Genomic DNA, 21227 nt, shown 5'->3' with positions numbered 1-21227 from the left:
AAGGAAGGACCCCCCCCAACAGAACATTACAAGAGATGACCTTTCAGTGAAAATATATGGATCCCACAACTTCCATCAAATGATGAAATAACAAAATTATGAAATTCTCATTATGAAATTCTTTCCTGAGTCAAAATTTTGTAAAGTCAACTCGTGTTAAGTTGGTATAGTATTGGTCAAAACACCTCAGGGGCTGTAAAACTCAAGTGAGGTGTCAATCACAATTTTCATTAAATATGCTTTTGGGGTTCCCCTTGTTTTCCTCTTCTGGCATATTTCACCAGACCTAGATTTTATTCCTTGGCTTTTTAATGTTTCAGGACTGACAGAATTCTGTAATGCCAGTATTTTTCACCATTCATATTTTCCAGTCTTTTCAGCATTTTTCAGCATTCGAGTTGCATAAAGCTCTGAAGTACATGCTACCTAATTATATCATTTCAAGCTATTGAGGCATCCAAATTTGAAGTAGGACAATCAAAACATCATTCCAGGCACAGATGGTAAAATGACCTGATAATTATGAGGCAATGTTAAGGGTGAGAAAGAGAGGAGGAGGAAAGACACTTTTCATGCCAGTGCAGCTGACAGATAAATTAACAACTCCGTAGTTTCTGCTTCACCTACCTCCAGAACGATACTCTACGTAACGTTCCCTTTCCTCACAGAAGATATAATAATAGTTCACTGCAGAATGTCTCAGCCAGGACTTGCCTGGGGAGCCACACAAAACACCATTGTACTGAATGTACTCTTTCAGAAGTACCCTTTCCTTCTCAGTATTTTCACACATGTATATATGGCAAATGCCAATTGTTAGAAATAAATATTTGGCACCTGCCATCTTTCGTGGGCAGTAGCTGCTATAGAGCAGTGTTGATTTGGAGGATTTCTAGCAGTGTTTCAAAATAAACAACGTTATCATTTTTCTTTCTTCTCAGCATTGTAAAAACTAACTACTGGGTCTCCAATTATTGCAAATAATGTGTATTTTAAAACTAAATGTTGAACCTACAATGGAGTTGGAAGTGCTCAGTTACTAGTTGGACTTGTTGATCTTTTCCAACCTCAATGGTCTTTTCCATTGGTCTTTTCCAACCTCAATGGTCTTTTCCAACCTCAATGATTCTGTGATTCAATTATTTTCTGACATAAAATCTTTCACTGGGAATATGTCACCTATCCTTGGAGCAAAAGAAGTGAGATTGTATTTACGCCCAAGTACACTAAGACGAGTTTGAGACTCTGGGAACTAAAATGTTTGTCTTTTAAATTAGAAGCACAATCAAATACAAATTCCATATGTTTGAGTGGTTATAGTCATGAAATCCATATGGTAGACTTATACTTGCTAAAGACTTGCCCTTACTCTTGGGACAAATTATTCAGCCTCCCTATATCTTAGCATGCCCACCTGCAAAACCACTCCAAAATACTGGTTACGTGAAGTTAGAGGAAGGCTGAGGTCTTCAACTACTCTAAAGTACAGAAGTTCAGAGAAGGATGGAGAAATGTGCAATGTGTTACTATGCACAAATCATTTGTACAGAAAGTAAATATACATGATTTGTGTAGGAGGCACAAGAAATTTTTAAATTGCCATTCTCATATTTCCCCAGCATGAAATTTTCAGCAGAACAGAAAAGATAGAGGAGTCTCTTGCCTAATAAAAAGGCTGTATTTTCACTCAAATAAAAATCCTGTAAGTTCAATATAGGGAGCATTTTTATATTGCTTCTTTATGTGTTTTAGCAGGGACACAGACATCTGAGATAAAGTCTAGACACTGGAATTTTTTATCCAGTTATGCACACTTGTTATTTGTCATGAGCAATGCTTTTTTTTCAGAATGCTTGGCCAAAAAGTTTGAAGCCATGTTGCCACATGTGTCTTAAGGCAGAATCTCAAGACAGAACAAGCTTTTCCTCACAAGGGTGCCTCCTGCAAATCCTTTAAAAATTTTCTTCTCCTGCGGTTAGCTCTAAGAATTCCATACATATAAAGAAACCTATGAAAAAAAGTATGGCAGTCTTTCCAAGACAAAAACTATACCAATGAATGGACTTATCAGGTTTGTAATACTGTGCTCTGATGTTATTTATCAGGATGGTTCCTAAAGGCTTCTATGGAGGGTTGATCTGCTGATGAATTGTCTATTATACACCTATTTTCCTTTAGCTGCTTCTAAAGCAAACCCATATTTAAATTTCCCTCAGTTCTACAAAACAAAAAAGGAATATTTAACTTGTGTTCCTGTCCTCCTGCAGAATAACAGAATAATAGCAGAAGACAGAAATTCTCTAAGTGCAATTGTTTCATTCTTTCACATAATTTAACCACTTTTAAAAAGTTTAGTGCCATTGACACAAATTCACATAAAATTTTTCAGTTATGGTAATGCAGCATCCCCAAGTAAGTTGAAGACAGAACGTCAAGATTCTTAATTGCAAGTCCATCCCTTCTAAAGATATTTGTACTTCATTTTAGTAATACCCACCAAGGTAATGTCAAGCACCAGTTCATTGTAACAAAACTGTCTCAGTTACCAACAGCAGCCTGTCGCTCATAGTGCAAAGCCCAGCACAACCTGAATAACCAACTCCTAGGAGTGGGAAATTTTCAAGTTATCAGCTCTCTGCTGCTGCTGTAACACTCCTGACTACACAGAGTGGTTAGTTAAGGCTAACCAGCCATGGCACTCATGCATGGATTATATCACATTCATTATTTTAGACCACAAACCTAATCTAGAACATAATCAGCAGGGCCACTTGCACTGTCCTTCATCTGACAAGTTCTCTGTGGGAGTAAAAAGAAATGGAGACCACATCTTGAAAAGGACATTGCACTCCATCAACTTCAATACTTTTAATGAGTTGTAACAGAGAAAATGCCAGCATGAATGTGCTTAGTCTAGTTTATCATTAAGGAGTGTGATTTACACTAGAAAATGTAAGCCTCTTTTAAACTCCTGTTTCTGAACTGTTATATCTCTAACAAATGTGCAGCAAGGTTTGTTTATTCGAGCCAATGCAACCTTCTCATGAAGGTGAGAGCTGGGACAACTCAAAGGTATAAAATATGCTTATAAGAAGCTAATGCCCTTTTTCTGTTTGTCCCAATAAGTGGCATGTTCTAAAGTCTAGGTACCAAATGTAGGCTGCCTGCCCACTCACTTTAAATGAATCCTTTCTTGTTTCCACACTGTGTAGAATTGCCTCTCTTTCAGCAGCCTGTGTTCCTTGAAAAGTGTAGGATGCTGTGATGAATCCCACAACTTGATTCATTAAGAGGGAAACCATATCTCAGTTTGCTCCCCTCTGTTCCATCCAAAGCTGTTATCACTACCAAGCCGCCCTTGGTGTTGGCAATTTCTCTTTTCTGTTCCAAGAGAAGGAAAAGAAACTCTGATTCTCTTTGTCTCAAATCCTTTGCTTAGCTGGATGCAAGTTTGATAGCCCCATTTTGTCAGGAAAGCAGACTTACCACATGTGTAACTTCCAGGCTTGACTGGAGTGTTTTAATCCTTTTGTAGGTGCCAGCATGACAGAATTCCAGCCCTCCCACCAGTATGCCCTGTGACATAGTACAATTTAAACTGATGGATCAAAGAGACACCAATGCACCTGTATCCACCTCACTATCCCTACCTCCCTTAAAGCCCTTTTCAGTATTTTTGAGCTATTTCTATCTCCAGCTTCTCCATAGCTCTACAAGTGTCCTTTAAAATTATATTTTAAATGTGTTTTAAACTGCCAGAATTAGTACATATTAACAAAGGTAGCTAAATTTTTTTTCTGAGTCTTTCTTTCCCATTGTGTTACTTTCCTTCACTGTTTGGTTTTGGTGCTTGAATTCCCTTTCCATCTCATACCTGCTTGCATTTTACTTTCAGGGAATGTTGCAGAAAGGCAGGATTAAAGACTGAAACCTAGAGGCACAGAAGCCCATAATTACATTCTCCCCAATAAAAATGGAGCCAAGTTTTCCTCTTGGAAGCAAAGTTTTTAGAATAATAGCCAAAGTATTCTACAATCAGATGCCAAAAATAAAATTTTTACTAACTCAAACAGAGTCAGGTTTTCATCTGGAAAGCAAATACTTTAGAATATTAGCCAAACTACATTTTTTAAACATTTAAAACTTTTAATGTTTTAAACATTTAAATCAGCGTGCATTTCAGGTGTAGCAAGGATACACAGTAAGAAAAGTAAATGCGTAATAAAACAGTGGGTTTTGCTTTAATATCATACTCGTACCCTCCAAAAGTCAGTCGCTCAACTCTACCTTTGAAGTCACTTCTGAACAGAGATCAGAGCTTTTATTAAATAGATGCTTGCAAAGTTGAAATTGCATTTATTATAAGACTGAAGATTCACAGAGCAGATTTGGGGGCTTGCCTATAGTTAATGGAAAGTGCTTTCAACAAGAGATGTACAGCATGTAAGCACACACACACATTCACCTCTGCATATTCTCACCAGAAATAAATTTGAGATTTTAAGCAGGGCATGTTATGGGGGGATGGGAAGCTCAAGAGAGAGAACACCAATAACCAGACTGAAGAGAATAATCCTGTCTTGGACAAAGTCTTTTCCACCTCCAGACTCTATCACACAACTACTGTCAGATTTGCTGCCAGTATGAAAAAGAGACAAAGGAAAATGCTTGTTTGCCTTTCAGCCAGAGAATACAAAGTGTGTGTGGTTTAATACAGTCCTTTTTCAAAAGGCTCCCTGTGTTTCTGAAACATTAACAGGGATTTAGAGTAGTTCTCACACGTTCAAATGTCAGCTGGTTTTATTTGTCTACAGCCCACATGTTCATTTTGCTCTCAGAGGCTGAGAATCAGTTGGGTGTGAAACACTTTTTGCTCCTTTTTAGTAAATTCAGCATAAAAGTATCAAAGGGACCATCCATTTATTCCAAATTGGCATTATATTTTTATTCATATTTTCTTTAATAGGTACTCCATGTGTCTTCTATAAACTACAATACTTTGCAGCAAAATTCTCCCCATATTCCTTGTTATTCTCAGTGCTCCAATGGCTTATCTTTACATGGATCTTTCATCATCACCAGTGTGGAACAGACAGCAAAAGTCCAGTTTTAAAAACATGCTGGGCTTTTAATTCATTCTATTGTATCAGTGTCTCTTCCGTTCTCGCTACTTAGACAGAAGAGTTTCACCACAGCAGTAAACTGAAATCCCACCTTCTCCTGCCTTTATGGCCCCTAATGGTCTCTCTACCACTCTTTGTTTCATGCAAATGTGTCCCTGCCCTCTCTTCAGCCGCAGCTCTTGCCCAGCCGGGGAGACCTCATCGATAAATCCCCGGGCACTGAGCGGCCCTTGCCCGGCCGCCCCGCCGCACCTGCAGCCGAACCCGCCCCGCATCATCCTCGTCCCGCCGGCCCCGACGGAGCCGCCGAGCCCTCAGGGGCTGCTGGCCACCTCCCGGCCCCTGCTGTGCCCTCGGGGGCTGCTCCCACCTCCCGGCCCCTGCTGTGCCCTCAGGGGCTGCTGGCCACCTCCCGGCCCCTGCTGTGCCCTCGGGGGCTGCTCGGCACCGCCCGGCCCCTGCTGTGCCCTCGGGGGCTGCTCGGCACCGCCCGGCCCTTGCGGTACCCTCGGGGGCTGCTCCCACCTCCCGGCCCCTGCCGTGCCCTCGGGGGCTGCTCGGCACCGCCCGGCCCCACCGTGCCCTCAGGGGCTGCTGGCCACCTCCGGGCCCTTGCCGTGCCCTCAGGGGCTGCTCGGCACCGCCCGGCCCTTGCCGGCCCCGGGCTCCCCTCGGGCTCCCCCGGGCGGGGCCGCGCACCCCCCGCACCCCCGGCCCTCCCCGGCGGGCGGGCGGGCGCCTCCCCTTCCAGTCCCGTCCCCATCCCCATCCCCGTGCCCGGGCGCGGCCGACGGGCGTCCTCCCCCGGCTCTCTGCCCTCGCCGCTGGCGGCCAGCGACACCTCCGAGCGCCCCGCTCCTCCCGGCTCCGGCCGCGGCTTTGTGTGAGCGGCACCAGCCGCCACCTGGGGCGGGCGCGGCGCCGGTGCAGGTCTCGGAGGTGCCGGTGCCGGGGGTGGCTGTGCCGGCGGGGCCGGCGATGACGGCGCGGCCCCGCACGATGCCGCTCCGCGGGCTCCTGCCCCTTTGTCTGCTCTGCCTCCAGGCTGCGCTACCGCTCCGCGGCCACCGCGGCCGCTACGCCGGGTAAGTCCGCCCCGGTGCCCGGGCACAGCTCCGCGGCCGCGGTCCCTGCGCTCCGCTGGCCAGAGCCGCACGGTGTCTGCGGGTCCGGGCATCCCTCCCGCCGCCGACCCGGTGGTGGGCTCGTTTGCTGGCGGGTGTAGCGTGTAGTTCTTGATAAAGGTGCTGCGAGTCTCTGCTAGCCGAAGGATGCTGCGCTGGGGGAAAAGAAAAAAAGTTTGTGTCCGTGTGGGAAAGGGAATTGCGATTATACAGGAGGGAAATACAGGGTTTTGAGGTTTCACCGTGCTCTGAAATGAATGAAGATCTGTATTTCCTTTAGGGTGGAATTACATGGGAACCTAAAATTGTTTCTAAAAAGTTGAGCAGTGTGCGCTCATATGAGAATGCATAAGAAGCTCAAGCAATAAGGGGAGTCAGCTTTACTGTAAGCAAGTGGAGACTAAAACTTTCACATGCATTTCAAACTAGACTTTGCCTTTTTCTTCCAACGGCAGTTCAAATTTGTGTTAGAAAGGGAAAGATTGAACTAAGTAGTTGTAAAAAGTGAACTTGCCTCCAAAGTAAATGTTCTTTGCCCAGCTTAAAGACTGTTTTTAGTAAATATTTAACATAGTAAGCTTATGATGCAAATGAAAAAGCACTCAAATATAGGAGCATTAGAAACATTTTATATTGTATATTGACACAAGCCAGTGGCATGTGTCAATGTACAATATAAAATTCTTTCAAAATGACCAGCAAATTCATCAGGAAAAGCGCACCTCTCTGTGGAAGTAAGAGCTGTATTATCCTTTTTATTTTATTGGCATAGCCAAGCCAAGCATAGGAATTCCCCTTCTAAAATGAAGTTTAAAAAAACATTCCCTAAGCTTCAAGGATTTGGTAATGTGATATGAAGCCATTGACCCCTGAGTTGCTATTAGTGATAGAAAATAGTTAAGCACTTGACAGCTGTTTTGCCATCTCTGCTCAGTTCCTCACGTTCCAGTATCTGTCTGCACTGCGAAATCAAACAGGCCACCACAGTCAGGAATGCTCCTGACAGTGCCAGAAAGCAGCAGGACAGAAAACTGAACTGTTCTTTAAAGCCAGGGTCCCGCTGTAAGTTTTGTGCAACAGCTCTGTTCTGTCTGTCTGGAGCCTATAGCGCAGGCATGGTCTCCATGGTCTTGAATTTAAATTCAGGATAGCATTCAATTTCTTTCCAGATGACATAGAGATGAATAACACATTGTCAGGGCTGGTACTTAATTTTTTCTGAATATTAATCACATAAGTTTTCTACTACTTTTGACTAAATGCCAAAATACTCATTTTACTATTGTCTAGGTTTAAGTGACATCATCAGCTATAATCAAGTTGGTTCAAATAGTATAACATGCATAAAAATTCAAATATTGTACCTCTGCTCATTATTGTAACTCAACAATTTTGTTCAAAGTTTTAAAAATAATTTTGTTCCAGAATATTTGCAAGGTGACATGTGAAAGACCAGTCCAAATTCTCCTTTGTTGATCTCTGGTTTAGAAGCTTTTGCATAGACTCTAGTCCAAAAAAATGAGACTTCACATCAGCTTCCAAAAGTTGAACAAGAAAATCACTGCCCAAAAAAAAACAAAAAAAAAAAAGGAAAAAAAAAAAAGCTAGAGTTAATTATAAGAGCTCTTAGTCAATAGGCAATTGTAGTAGGGGGCCAAGATACATTTACAAGCCTTGCTGAAAATGTGGTCAATATTTGAAACAGAAACCAGAATGTGTACCACATGTGTAACACAAACTGGAAAAACAAGCTAATATTTTTCCTACTCTACTAATATTCTCCCCCCTCTACTAATATTTTCCATTTCTACTATCCTGGCATTATTTGTGTCAATAAAAGATGATGGAAAGTTAATTTGAAATGGCATGGAGGTTTCTACAGAATTACAAATATATCTTGTCCATCTGTCATCATCACAGTGTCCTGGGCAGGATAATTTAAGTTCTTCTCTGTGCGCCATTGACTGGAATCAGTTGAGCAAGTATTGCCATTACTACTGAACCTGACTGCCACTTCAGGGGAAAAAATTTTGGTAGGATTTTTTGGGAAAGCCTATTAGGATTTTGCTAATGTTCACCATGAAAAGGGGTGTCCCAACAAACTGACTTCTTTTTGTGCCAAGAAACATCTGTGAATCCTAGTAATTTCTATTGTGTCAGAAGCTGTACCATAAAGGGAAAATGCGTTAGTATAATTAGGGCAAAAGAATGAGAGAGAAAAAAAAAAAGCAATGGAAACATTTCTCATAAACTTAGAGAAATAATAAACTAGGTCAGCACTTGTAGGCACATATGATTGTGATCTTTAGTTGAGGACTCAGACCCAAGACAATGAACTAAGTGGAAGTGCACGTTTCTCCAAACTATGTAACTATGTCAAGCAAGCCAGGTATGCCATTATGCCATATGGGCACATCCTTAAGTAAATGTGTTCTAGATACATTTGGGAAGCCAGCAAATATCTGGGGAGTCTCAGCAAAGAGGAAGAAGCACTCAAAGCTCTTGGAAAGTGTGAGGGACAGTTGTATTTGCCTTCTGCCTCACACAATAAGCGGGAGTGCAACCTGAAGGAACTCAAGAGGAGCTCTCTAGAAGACAAGCCACACAACAGCAAATTCAAAACTGTACTCACAGAAACTTTTTCCTTCCTGCATTTGTATATTCTCTCCAAAGGTTCCAGGGGAAGTGGATAAGTGGGAGAGAAACACACATATCAGGGTTTGGACAGAGTAGATGTGGAATATTCAAGGGGGTTTTTCTGGAGCCAATTACCAGAAGTTCACACAGGAGCAACAAGGATAACCAAATACATGGGAATGGTTTAAGTTCCTGAAATAACCAAGTAAACCAGAACTCTTTGGTCTCCTGTAGAAGCAATTTAGGCTCTAAGAGATGTCTATAAACTTTGAGTCACATGGACCTAGTAGACACAGATCAGTTATTTACTGTTTCATCCAGTTACAGGAAGTAGGAGACATAAAATGAATCTAGTAGGAACCTTTTTGTAGTTTACAGAATAGGGTGCTGGAACAGAGGGAGGTTTGTGAGGGTTTTTACCAAATGCACCAATCTTCCTACTCTTAGGAATCGTATGAAGAAGGAGATAGCTTCCCATTAGCAGGTCAAGATTTCTTGGAATAGAAACTATCTCTCTCATTTGTTCTTTAAAAATCACTACTATGATATTTTACTTCAGTTCATCTGCATTCACCTGTACATGGTGGCTCAGCATGTTGCTTCCAATTTCTCCTCCATTTTTGTTCTTCCAAAGCCTTTTCAGAAGTGTTCCTCATCTCACCTCTTCTCTCACTTGCAAATGACCAAGTGCAGGCAAAGGCTGAAATAACTTGTACAGTTTTTCTCTGAGGTTTTTGTTGCAAGATTTGGGTCTTTTAAAATATTGGATCAAGATTATAACTTTTCCAAAATGTTATTCTTCAGGGAGTTGCACTACTGCAGATAATTATAATTTCTCTAGATCAGATGAAGGCTATGGTCCATGCTTACTGTGTAACAACCACATAAAATAACCTGGGTGTCATGGAAAGAGCAAGGAAAGAGAGAACAGTAAAGAATGTTCTGTAATTCAAGATATAATGTGCTGTAGCTACTGGGACATGACATCCAGAAAATTGCATAAACCAACTGTTCACATAGACAAGGACAGATATCAAATCTGAGACCATTCAGCAAATTTCAGGTATTTTAATGCCCATTAATACCCCTGCATACCATAACTAAGTACCTCTGATCCCACAGAGTACCTTACACACAATGGCTGGCAATTGTTCTGTCTCATGGAAAAAACACATGGGAGTGTGACGAAAACGAGTTGCTGAGGGAATTGAGAAATGGAAAGGAACTCCTCCTGTGCTATTCCCTCTGCAGATTTTTTCCAAATGTTTTAATCAGGGACTAAAAGCTCTGCTATTTTAAAAAAGTTCTTTCTCCCTGCTGCTCAGCTCTCCCTCCCCAGCCCTATGTAGAATTAAAATGTCATGAACACAACTGGCAAAAAAAGCATTCGGAAAGCACACCAACAGCATGAGAGGGAAGGTAATTATATTCGTTCAGATGAAAACCAAACTTAGTGCTTCTCTAGATGGTGTCAGGGAGCTTCTAAGAGGTGAAAAGCTGGGAGCTCTCTAGCAAAAATAAGTTAAGTATCCTTTATTTAAAATAACCAATAATTCTGTAGACAAGCATGGCTGATTCCTAAAACCAGCACGGATCAGTGAAATCCACAACAGCTTTGGGACCACTTACCTATTCTTGTCCCAACACCTCAGCTCTAATTATGTACTTTCTCATTACCTGATATTCCCCCTGCACAATATTTATGTTGTCCTATAGGAAAAATCAATTTTTCATTATTTTTCTCCTTTATGACCAAGCATGATAAATTTACCTTTTAAATTTTTTCTGCTCTCCTCATTATAAGTGAAAAATATGAAGTGTTTCAGTTGGTCTTTCTTTCCCTCTTTTAATTTCTTTCTCAAAATAATTGGAACAGTACACACATCCTCACTACCTCGGTGAAGTGCATGCCAGAAAGGAGGCTCCCAATTTATTATGGCTGTGTCTGAAGTGAAACACAGGTTCATGTCACCATGTGAGCCTGGTTCCCATGCTTATCCAAACTGGGACACCATTGCCTGGTGCTCTGGCTTTTGACATCTGCAGCTGGAGAAGATGGGGAAAAAATCATGGAAAGTAAGGCAGGATATAAAATAGCAAGACATGGGCAAAGCTTGCATCCATATTTAGGAGCTTTGAATCTGTCCTAGTTTCCTAACTTATGTGCAACCTATGGCCTTTCAGTAAGAAAGATTTTTTGGAAGTGTAAAAGAAATTCCAGTAAACACTTAACTTTCCTCATTTTTAGAAGTGTGTATGCTACAAATGTGAATGTAGTCTATTATTAAAGAAAATTATGTTCAGGGTGCAGTTAACAATTATGTTCTGAAAAAAAAAAAAAAACAAAAAAACAACCAGAATACATCTAAGAGGTACTTAGAAAAATATACTTTTAAAAATAAGGAATTCACGTATAAAATCTGCCTAGACCCTCAGTCTGAAACATCCCCCTTGGATACACCCGCTTCAGTGTCTCATGAAACTAAGCAGGAGAAGAAATAACAGCTATTCCCAGAGCTTCTGGAAGTAGTTGCAGTGAACTCCAAAGCTCCCACTTCTACACTATACTCACTTGCAGATGCTGCTCCTGTGAGTTCACACTCATAGGCTCCTTAAAATGAAGTTCTCAAATCTGAACGTTTTGTACAGGACTTAGCAAGCATTTAACAGGGGACAGACACTATATAAATTACATATATATTGATTTTTTAAATTAAAGATAAAAGGAATCTAAAATATGTGAGCAGTCCACATTAAAGACAGTGGAACCTACTTTTAGTCCAGAAGGAGACTCAGAGTTCTGAAAGGAGTGAATTTGAAAGAGGGAGATTAAAAATCTGCTTTTCTTGAATATAATGCTGGTATTTTATAGGGAACCCTTAGTACTGCATAGGACTGTACCCCACATTTCACAATAAACAGGATCCCAATGTCTCATCTCCTGAAATTCTAGTATCTGTAAAAATGTCATCCTCACGTCTGAAATGGCCTTACGTGGTTAAAATGCTGCAGGAAACATTTGTTGTTGTATCCAGCTGAAGGTGAATGGACGCCATCAATCATCCCTCTCTATCTCCTGGAGGTAAACTCTGTCATCTGCTCTTCACTTATGTTTCCTCCTTAATTTTACTTCTGAATACATAACAGAAACTCACTTTTCTGTAGTAGAACATAATATTTAAGAGGGTACAGTATGCATAATGTTCATGGAAAAGTCAAGAAATAAGCAGTTGTATTGATCATATATTGGGCATCTTTTTGGGCATGCATATAGCACTAAAAACTGAGAACAGCAGTGTAGGTTACCAGTTAGTTTTTTTACTGCTCAGACAATATGATTTGTTTTGCTCTCAGGTAGGAGATTATTAGAATTTTTCACAATACAAAATAAAAATAGTAAATAATTTAAAAGAAACAGCATTTTTACTGCCCCCGTCCACGTAACTTACATATTTATGTTGTCAGTATCATTTTTCATGCACAAAACAAGTGAAATCCATGCTCTCCATCCTATTTACCATAAGCAGGTTTAGCTGGAAAATGAGAACCAATAATTATGGTTATACATTAGACCCCTCTCTGAAAACTCTGCTGTGGGTAAATACCCACATTTTTTGCTGGTTTCATATTTGCAAGAACAAATCCACAGTCAGCAAAATTCTGGAGACAATTATGCCTAATTCTGTTTTTTTTCAGTTAATTATGGTTCTGATTTAAAGGCTTTGTTCACATGACTGTACCTATGGGTACAAAGTTATGGTTCTGATTTGATGTTGGTATTACAGCAAAATGTGCATGAATTTCAAGGGTGCTACTAATGTGCACCTCAGTATATCAGATCAGAATCAGACCTTAAACAGACAATGATTTTCAGGAAAATATCTGCAAAGAAAACTCCAAAACTACATTTTGTGGAAGGCACCTGAGAGTAGGTAAGCCAAAGTACTGTGAAATATACTCAGACCAACAAATGGATGGGGACAATAAATTCAATTTTTTAAAATTATTTTGTACCTTGAACTTGCCAAATTAGGAGGATGGGATGGGAGCTGGAATCCAGCAATGGACAGGGAGTGTGAACTCTTTGCTTCTGTGTCTGCCTGTGCAGGCTGAATGTTCTGGAGAACAATGCTCTGCTAAGCCTCCTCTTCCTCTGGGGAACAATGGGACTTAAAGTGCATTTATTTAAAGAGAATCCACACCATAGAGTTACCACACAAAACAATATACGCAGAACAGCATTTTCCAAAGAGATGTTCTATGTTGCTTAAATAGAGCTGTAGAAAGAACAGATGTATCCTACCAAATCAAAACAGTTTTTATTTTCTTTAAGTTCTGCACCTCAGGTAAGGCTGTGATACTACATCAGCAGGACCTTGAAAATGAGTTTGTAGGAGGTTTATTTTAGTAAAATTATTGTAAGAAAAAATTACTGTTTCTTATACTGTATTTCAAATATCTTCAGAATAGTAATGATAAAGTTAGCAGCACCTCATGCTTAACCCAAAGATAAAAAAAGAAGCTTTTTAAAGTTGAGATTAAAAATAATCTCTGGGCATTCATAGCCCAGAAAGCCAGTCATATCCTGGGCTGCACCAACAGAAGTATGACCAGCAGGTCGAGGGAGGTGATTCTGCCCCTCTACTCCAGACTCAGGAGACCCCACCTGGAGTGCTCCAGTGCATCCAGCTCTGGGGACCTCAGCATAAGGAGGACATGGACCTGTTGGGACAAGTCCAGAGGAGGGTCTCAAGAATGGTCAGAGGATTGGAGCACCTCTCCTGTGAGGAAAGGCTGTGAGAGCTGGGGCTGTTCAGCCTGGAGAAGAGAAGACTCCAAGGAGACTCCGTTGCCACCCCTCAGTACTTAGAGGGAGTTATAAGAAAGATGGGGACTAACATTTAGCTGGGCCTGTAGCAATAGGACAATGGGAATTAGTTTTAACTAAAAGAGGGTTGATTTAGATGAGATAGATGAAAGAAATCTTCTCCAATGAGAGCACTGAAACATTGGAATAATGTACTGGAACAGCTCTGGTTGCCCAGAACTCCATCTAACCTGACCTTGAAGGATTCCAGGGGTGGATCATCTACCACCTCTCTGGGCAACCTGAACTAGTGAAAGATGTCCCTCCAGGGACATTGAAAAGCCATAGATGGCTTTTAAAGTTTCCTTCCAACCCAAACTATTCTAAATTACTTTAGCAGGCCTAATGAAAAACTCTTTGACTTATTCCACTGTACTCCTACCAAGATTATCACCAGATGCTACTCTGGGGCTGCAATGCAGTCATAGAGCCAAACCCTGCTGTGGCCACACTAGTGGCCTCCCGCTGCCACAGCAGTCAGCTGTGCTTCTGCTCATCCAGATGTGCAGCCTCTGCTCAGGGACTGGCACGTCTCTGCCACAGCAAGACAATTCCAGGAGCACAGGGGGGGGGAAAAAAACACTTCTTCACTTCCCCCACGGCCCCAGGACTAATTGACAACTTATCAGGTTGTGATTTGGCTGCTGCAGAGCCTCTGCAGCACAGGGAAGGGGAAGGAATGGCTGGGTTTTGGTACCTGCCTGGTACCTCAAGTCTGTTGTCTCCCTGTGCACTGGGAGAATTTGTCTGAAACCAGTTTATTCCAGGTGTGTATTCCAAGGAGCACACTGTGGGTTTTCCTCAGCAGAATTTGGTGTGTTGATCAGTCCCGACTGCCACATTCCTCTCCAGACCTATGTCAATAAACTCAAATGAGTATTTCAGACTCCAAGAGAGAATAGTATGATGCTTATTTTCAAATAAGTGCTTTCCTGAAATTGCAAAACCAAAGAAAAATTTAACCTTGGTACTAACCATCATCCTGTGGGGCTTTTAAGCAAAGGGCTTTCATTATGCTTAATGTCTGAAGAAGCTCTAAGTCGCTCTTTACCTGAATGAACAAGACTGGCTTGATAAGGCCTACAGAAAAAAATAGCCTCTATATTCATTAAATAGGTTGGTGTTAGGCAAACAATAGCTACTACATCGCAAGAAAGAGAAGACAATTAAGTACATTTTATTATTAGTTCTGTCTTTCTTGTCACAGCACAGTTCCATATTTTAAGGGAAAGAAACCTTGGGAAACAAACCTTTTTCACCTTTCAGGGAAATAATACTTGAACTGTATAGCCCAGGCAGCCAGAAACACACTCTGCCCAAAATTTACACCAAATAACAGAGTCACTGTGCAAGCACAATGCCAAGTCTGGGCTGGTAACTCAGATGTCCCTGCAGAATGAGCCTGTGTCCTTGCCAGTAACACACAGTGTAAACATACCCAGCGGCACAAAGACAGCACAGCATGTCCTTATCCTGCTTCCTTATCAACAGGCTGGATCCCTGATCCATCTGCCTGTGCTAGCAACAATGGTAAAAGATGTAAATGGAGAACATAAAATCTATTTAATTTGCTTTTCCATGTGAAAAATCAAACAGTTTCACCTTCCGTTTGTTCAGCTCAGGTTCTTTTATTTTGCTTTTACCAGAAGCAGCTCTCTTATTTTTGAAATAGTCAAACATGTAGTCATGTTTTGACATGGCCAAAAAAAACCTTCAGAGGAAATCAAAGAATCTTTTGTAAAAGATAAATAAATGTAAAAGGATAAAATCTTTTGTATTCACTATCCAGCCACATAAAAATAATTCCTGATGTATTTTCCGAGGCCTAGCATAGAATATAAAGTGAAATATTTAATTATGCAGGTTTTGATCACTACTGGAAGGGTTTTTTTCTCTTCAACACTAAGTTGTCCTGGAGAGGGTGGTGATTCTCCATCTGAAGCAGCTGTGGGGAGCGGGAAACACAGGAACAGAGGGTTCCTGTGTCCAGACCAGGTCTTGGGAGGAGCCCTGTCTGCTTGCCATGGGCTGTGCAGTGTCTGAGCACATTTTGTGTATCATATCTCTCAGAGGCCCCAGGCAAAGGGACATCATCTGGTCAGAGAATCATAGAACCATAGAATTGTTTTGTTTATAAAAGACTTTGAAGATCACTGAGTCCTAACAGCAGAGTCCACTACTAAACCGTGCTCCTAAGCACCACATCCATATGTCTTAAAGACCCCCAAGAATGGCTGAGACTGGTGATTCAACCATGTCTGTGGACAGCCTGTTCCAATGCTTGACAACTCACTCAGTGAAGTTTTTATCAATCTCTGTCAGACAGACATGACAAAGGTGCTGATCTACTCTTGCCTGGTGATTCTGGGTCAACACAGAGATAGAAATGTGGGTATTTCAGGCTCAAACTGGGTGAAGGAGTACTTGGGGTCTTCAGCCTTTCCTCCTGTCTCCAGCACATGTTGTTGCCACATGAAGTAGTTATATTTCTTAAGGCCTTCCATCTAGGCTTACCTGCCAAAAAATCTCCATCAAATTAGAAAGTAGGTGTCCAGTGGGTTCAGGTGCTTTTGCAGTTCAGAAGCAGTTTAAGAGGTGTCACAGACCTGGAGACTACAAGACCATCAGTGCCCCTGCTAGCATCCACTCCCTCTATTCATAGTTCTTAGAGGACATGCCACCCACCAGTGTGCTATTTTTCCTATGTTCATCACTTTTCATTGGACCTATCACCCCTTTTTCATAAGATAACTGGTGGTTTTCTTACTGTATGATGAATGATGGACAAAAAGGCACCTCAAAAGTCTGGTAGTCAGCACAGGCAGCCCCTGCCTGACCAAGGTGCAGGACAGTTTGTAATGATTAGCATGTATCATCCATAAACATGAGAAAACAGTATAGAACCATTAAAAAAATTGGTTATCTTAAGCCTCTGTGGGATTCTGGAAAAGTGGAGTAAAGTCATTGTCATACATATTAAGGAGTCAGTACAGAGTAGTGCTCAGGATAAGTTAAGCCCTTATGTCTCTCTTTTATGAGGGGCAACCTCTCCAAATCCTATGAAAGGTCCACAGAGGAATGGTAAGTGAAGGGCTCCATGGACCAGGAAAAGCTGATTTTTTTGCTTCTGCTGAATGAAACTGCAAGAGTGAGGGCAAAGCCCAGAGAATTCACCTTGTCACATGAGATCAGTCCTAACAATTTGCAAACAGTGAGACAGTGCCATGAACCAGTTTAAGGTACGGAACAGCAGAGAATGACAGATGAACACTTTGCTCTGTGAAATCTGATCTTTCTGCATTGTTTGCCCTTAATCCAGTGACCATCATCTCTACTGAAAAAATACATGTGAGCTTTTATGTGTGACAACTGCACTCAGGGTGGTCTTTGAATTAGAAGGCGTTTGGTCACAGAGCCTGCAGCAAGCCACTGCCACTGCAGCCTGCACAGTTATATCAGGAAAAAAGAAGCATGAAGGAGAGGAAAAGCCTTCTCCTGGATGGTTAAAGGGGACAGATCTGTCAAAACTGAGGAAAGAGCTTCCTAATATTCAGGTGTATTTGCTGTGAAGTGCCATTAGCTGAGGGAAGAGACGTACATTTTAAATGTTTATGCCACAAGTAATGGATCTGCCAGATTCAAGTTATCTTGTTAGAGCTAATGAAATACAGTCTTAATGGAATAGCTAATAGTTGGCCAATAAAAATGCAAAATAACAATTCTGCTGAAATAGAAAATAATTTGAACAAACAAACAAAAAGACTAGGCAGAAGGGAAATGCAGGGATCTTACTAGGAGGACCAGTTTTACAGCACCCAATGGAAAAATTAACTATTAGGGTGGATGTAGTCACAAAAGTCCCTCTGGCTCACTGGAAAATATGACTTTCTTAAGGAGAAAAAAAAAAATAGCACAAATTTCAAGCAAACAAAGGAGTAATTTTTAAATTAGTTGTTGTATAAAGAACTTTGCTTCTTACAAGACTAAATAAATGGGTGAACTTAAGGTAATATTTCTAAAGTTATAAAATTGCAGAGAGTGTATTTCTAAACTGCATGGCTGTAAAACACCAGATGCCATACAATGAAGTAATCTCAGAGCAAGACTGGGATCTGCTGTCTGTGAGGAGCACACAGATGCTTGCCTTTAGCAGTGACGTCTTGCTCATAAAACAGGAACACCACACACTCTTCACTGCATCCAAAACTTGTGTCCCCATTGCGTGTGGGATTCTGTTGTTTTAAGATTAATCATTACTCATGTGAAACTGGGAAGGGGGAGTTTTAAATTACAGTTTATGAAGAGAGAAGTAAGAGTTGTCTTATGTTATGTTAAGGATTAACTGAAGGAAATGTTGCCTCTTGGTTGAGCTTGGCAGCCAAAGAGGCCTCTGCTGTTTTGGCCACACATTATCCTGATGTATGGCTAAGGTCACTCCTCTCTGTTTCACAAAAGCAAAAATGGAAGCACAACAAAGAGATATGTTTTTCATTTGAGACAGAAAAAAACCAAAATTCTATCATAAACACAAAGTATCACCTCATATATTGTGCTGCTTCTTCCATAATAAAAGTGTTTGGCAGCTTGTTCTTAGCCATGGAGCATGCCAAGTCCATTTTCCATGAAACTTAATGTAATGATAGATGGTCACAAAAAAAGTATAATAAAAAAGAAGCTGCAGAAATATGGAGCCAACAATTTAAGGGGTTTTTAAAAGCTCTACATTTGTGTGGTATTAATTGACATAGTGTATCAAGTGTATCTCAAAATGCAAATATTTTGCCCATTGCAGCTTTATAGACTGCAGTAATTGCAAATGGAAATGAATTCATGCTATGAATTTATTCCAGCATACAGTGTAAAAGATACAATTTAAATTGAAAGCATATAAAAGCAGAGAATGTGGTATTAGCTGGATTTAAAAAATGAAATCAAAAATAAATGCAACTCTCCATCTGGATTCTGTATTTAGTGTTTCATGGACATGTACAGTTGTTGCTAATTTAAAAAAAAACTCCTTTTGTTTGCATGTTTGATAAATCCCATCAAAGCAGCTGTCCTTTTCTAGGAGAAAATGTAGAGCAAAGCAGAAGTTCAATACTGATCACAGGTTTCATAATTCATGCATTCAAGATACCATAAAACAATACAAATGTTATATATTTTTTCATCTGAGATTTCATCTCACTCTTTGAGACCATTTCAGTAAAATTGAGACAAATCCTATTTACCTGCCAAAAACTCAGCAAAATCAAATAGACCAACCAACCTTCCCTAGCTCAGCATTTCACCTTTAGATGGGAGTAAGCACAGAAGCTCTGTCTTATAAAAACACTGGGTGCTACAGCAGCAGCAGGAGATTTTTTTAGTGAAAATGCTGCTTGGGGGACATATCTTGGCAAGCAGCAGCTCCCTGATGGAAATAGCATTTGGCATCAAAAAGTTCTCTCACAGAAGCCCTGTGTACTTAGTTTCTCAGCTGTCTTTTTTCAAAGAACCTTTCCTTTTGCTGGCTGTGCAGGTGCTGAGCTGAGATTACAGCTTGCTGTATAAAAAACTGCCCCTTTTCCTCATACCTGCTCTCAGTTCTCACTTCTCTTGTACTTCACTGTCCTCATCTTTCCTCATAAACATCCTGCTGGACTGTCCTGGGAAGGGATTGAGGCATTTTCCTGCTGGCTCAGCACATAATTCCTGATATTTGCTGTTCTGTGGCTGCAGTGTAATTAGGCAATAGCAGTTTCAGCTCTAAACAGGTCTTTTGGACAGTGGCCCCAGACAGTATGATAAATAGCAATCTCATCAGGTGAAAATAAGCTCAACAATTCTTTGCTGTTATGAATGTTTCCAATTTAGGGATTTGGTTTCAGCTGGACAGAAGGGAAGAAATGCTGATGGGATGATTTGTTTAAGGAGCTAGCAGCTCTTTCCAGCATTTCATTAATTTTTGTGTTATTTTATCAAGAGAGATCTTAAATCATACTTAGGAAGTTTTCATCAAGCTCTGTTTTGTAAAATGTTGAGTAGATGGGAGCAGTGCTGAGAAATAACTGATACCTGAGCACCAGACTCCACTGACACCCTCTGAACTTGGTATTCTGTTCTGTTGGATCCCCCTGGATTTTATTGGTGTCTTTCCTTGGGTTTAGTAGTTTTCTCTGCGTAGGAGTTGGAAGTAGGGATCAAAAAAGAGGAGGAAGAAAGAGGTCATAAGCAATAGCTCTGAGAGACATAATCTACCCTGGTCATTTCAGTCCAGTGTAACACATCCTGGATGAAGTTTATAGCAAACTCCCTTTTCACTAAAAGTTACAAGTATATTTTTATACCTTCACACAAATATGTGCATCATTATCTATGATACCTCAAACCTGGTAAGTGAAAGCAGCACACACAAAGGTAACTGTCTTTCATACAGAAGGTATGAACAGCATGATGTCATGCAGTCAGGTAGACTAAACAATCTGTCTTTTTCAGATAAAAACTATAAAACCTTAAGAAACATTTCCTGTATCAGGTATGTGATGAAAATTACAGTAATAAATCTGACATGATTTAGAAACTGCGTTCCCAGGACAATTACAGAATGCCCTAGGCATTTGCTGTCTGCCTGCTCTTAGGCAGAACATGTTTACACCATGTTTCATAGATCCAACTGCTGCAGCATGGGTTGGTTTATTCTGAGAGCACAGCAGTGAATTCTCTAAACAAAATGAATGATGTAAACCTCACAGGACAAGTTTAGTATCTCAGTGACAAAGACACAATATTTAAAGGAGATCTCTGCATTTGGGGTTTGTTGTAGTTTAGCAAATTAGGTTCCAGACTGATGTTAAACAAATAATCAGTGAAACAAATAATCAGTGTGGTGATGCTTTTTAACAATCAAGTAATGAACAAATGTAAGAGCATGTCTCAAGAAACCAACTGTAAGTTGCTTTAACAGTGCATAAAACATCTACTTATTACCGCAGATCTCCAGCATGGAGAGGGGCACTGATGGAACTTGCTGTGTGTTGTCAGGGCCCTGAGTCTGTCCTAGCAGCCCTTCACCACCCTGCCTTCCTCCAGCATAAGAGCCAAACTCATCCTGCCACGTTCAGTGGCTGTTCAGTGACGTTCTGAGCCCTGACTCAGTTGTGGCCACACCTTGACCTTTGAGAACGCAGAGTCCCTGCTGTGCCAGGCAAGAGATTTGGGAGAGCAGCCGAGGCACTGCAGGGAGGTTTGATGGAATTGCAACAACAAAACCAGAATCCAGCCAAACATGAACACTCCTTAATTTGAGGAAAAGGTGATTACTGGGAAAACAGGTGAAATTTTCACAAGTTTCAGTTGAGAGCATTAAACCTTTTTTTATCTCTGTGGAGGTAAAAACTTTACCATCTAATAACAGCTCTGGCTTTTCTGTTTAGCAGAGCTCCCCAAAAGTCAATTATGTTTCTTTTCTTGGTAGCATAAAGGATTCCCAAACCC

The 21227-nt window shown here is 41.0% G+C and overlaps 1 protein-coding gene across 1 annotated transcript in view; it reads left to right on the top strand.

The window, feature by feature from the left end:
- Positions 1 to 5980: 5980 nt before the first annotated feature.
- The window catches only part of CPA6 (carboxypeptidase A6), an 81344-nt gene continuing 66097 nt past the window's right edge, over positions 5981 to 21227 (top strand). Inside the window, exon 1 of the mRNA XM_058812591.1 lies at positions 5981 to 6208. Coding sequence (XP_058668574.1) covers positions 6102 to 6208 — 107 coding nt within the window. The 5' untranslated portion in view covers positions 5981 to 6101. The remainder of the gene's footprint in view (positions 6209 to 21227) is intronic.

The sequence above is a fragment of the Ammospiza caudacuta genome, chromosome 1 (genome assembly GCF_027887145.1).
Source record: "Ammospiza caudacuta isolate bAmmCau1 chromosome 1, bAmmCau1.pri, whole genome shotgun sequence".
Lineage (NCBI taxonomy): Eukaryota > Metazoa > Chordata > Aves > Passeriformes > Passerellidae > Ammospiza > Ammospiza caudacuta.
Note: the sequence above shows the minus strand (reverse complement) of the source record. Positions and strands in the feature narration are given on the sequence as shown.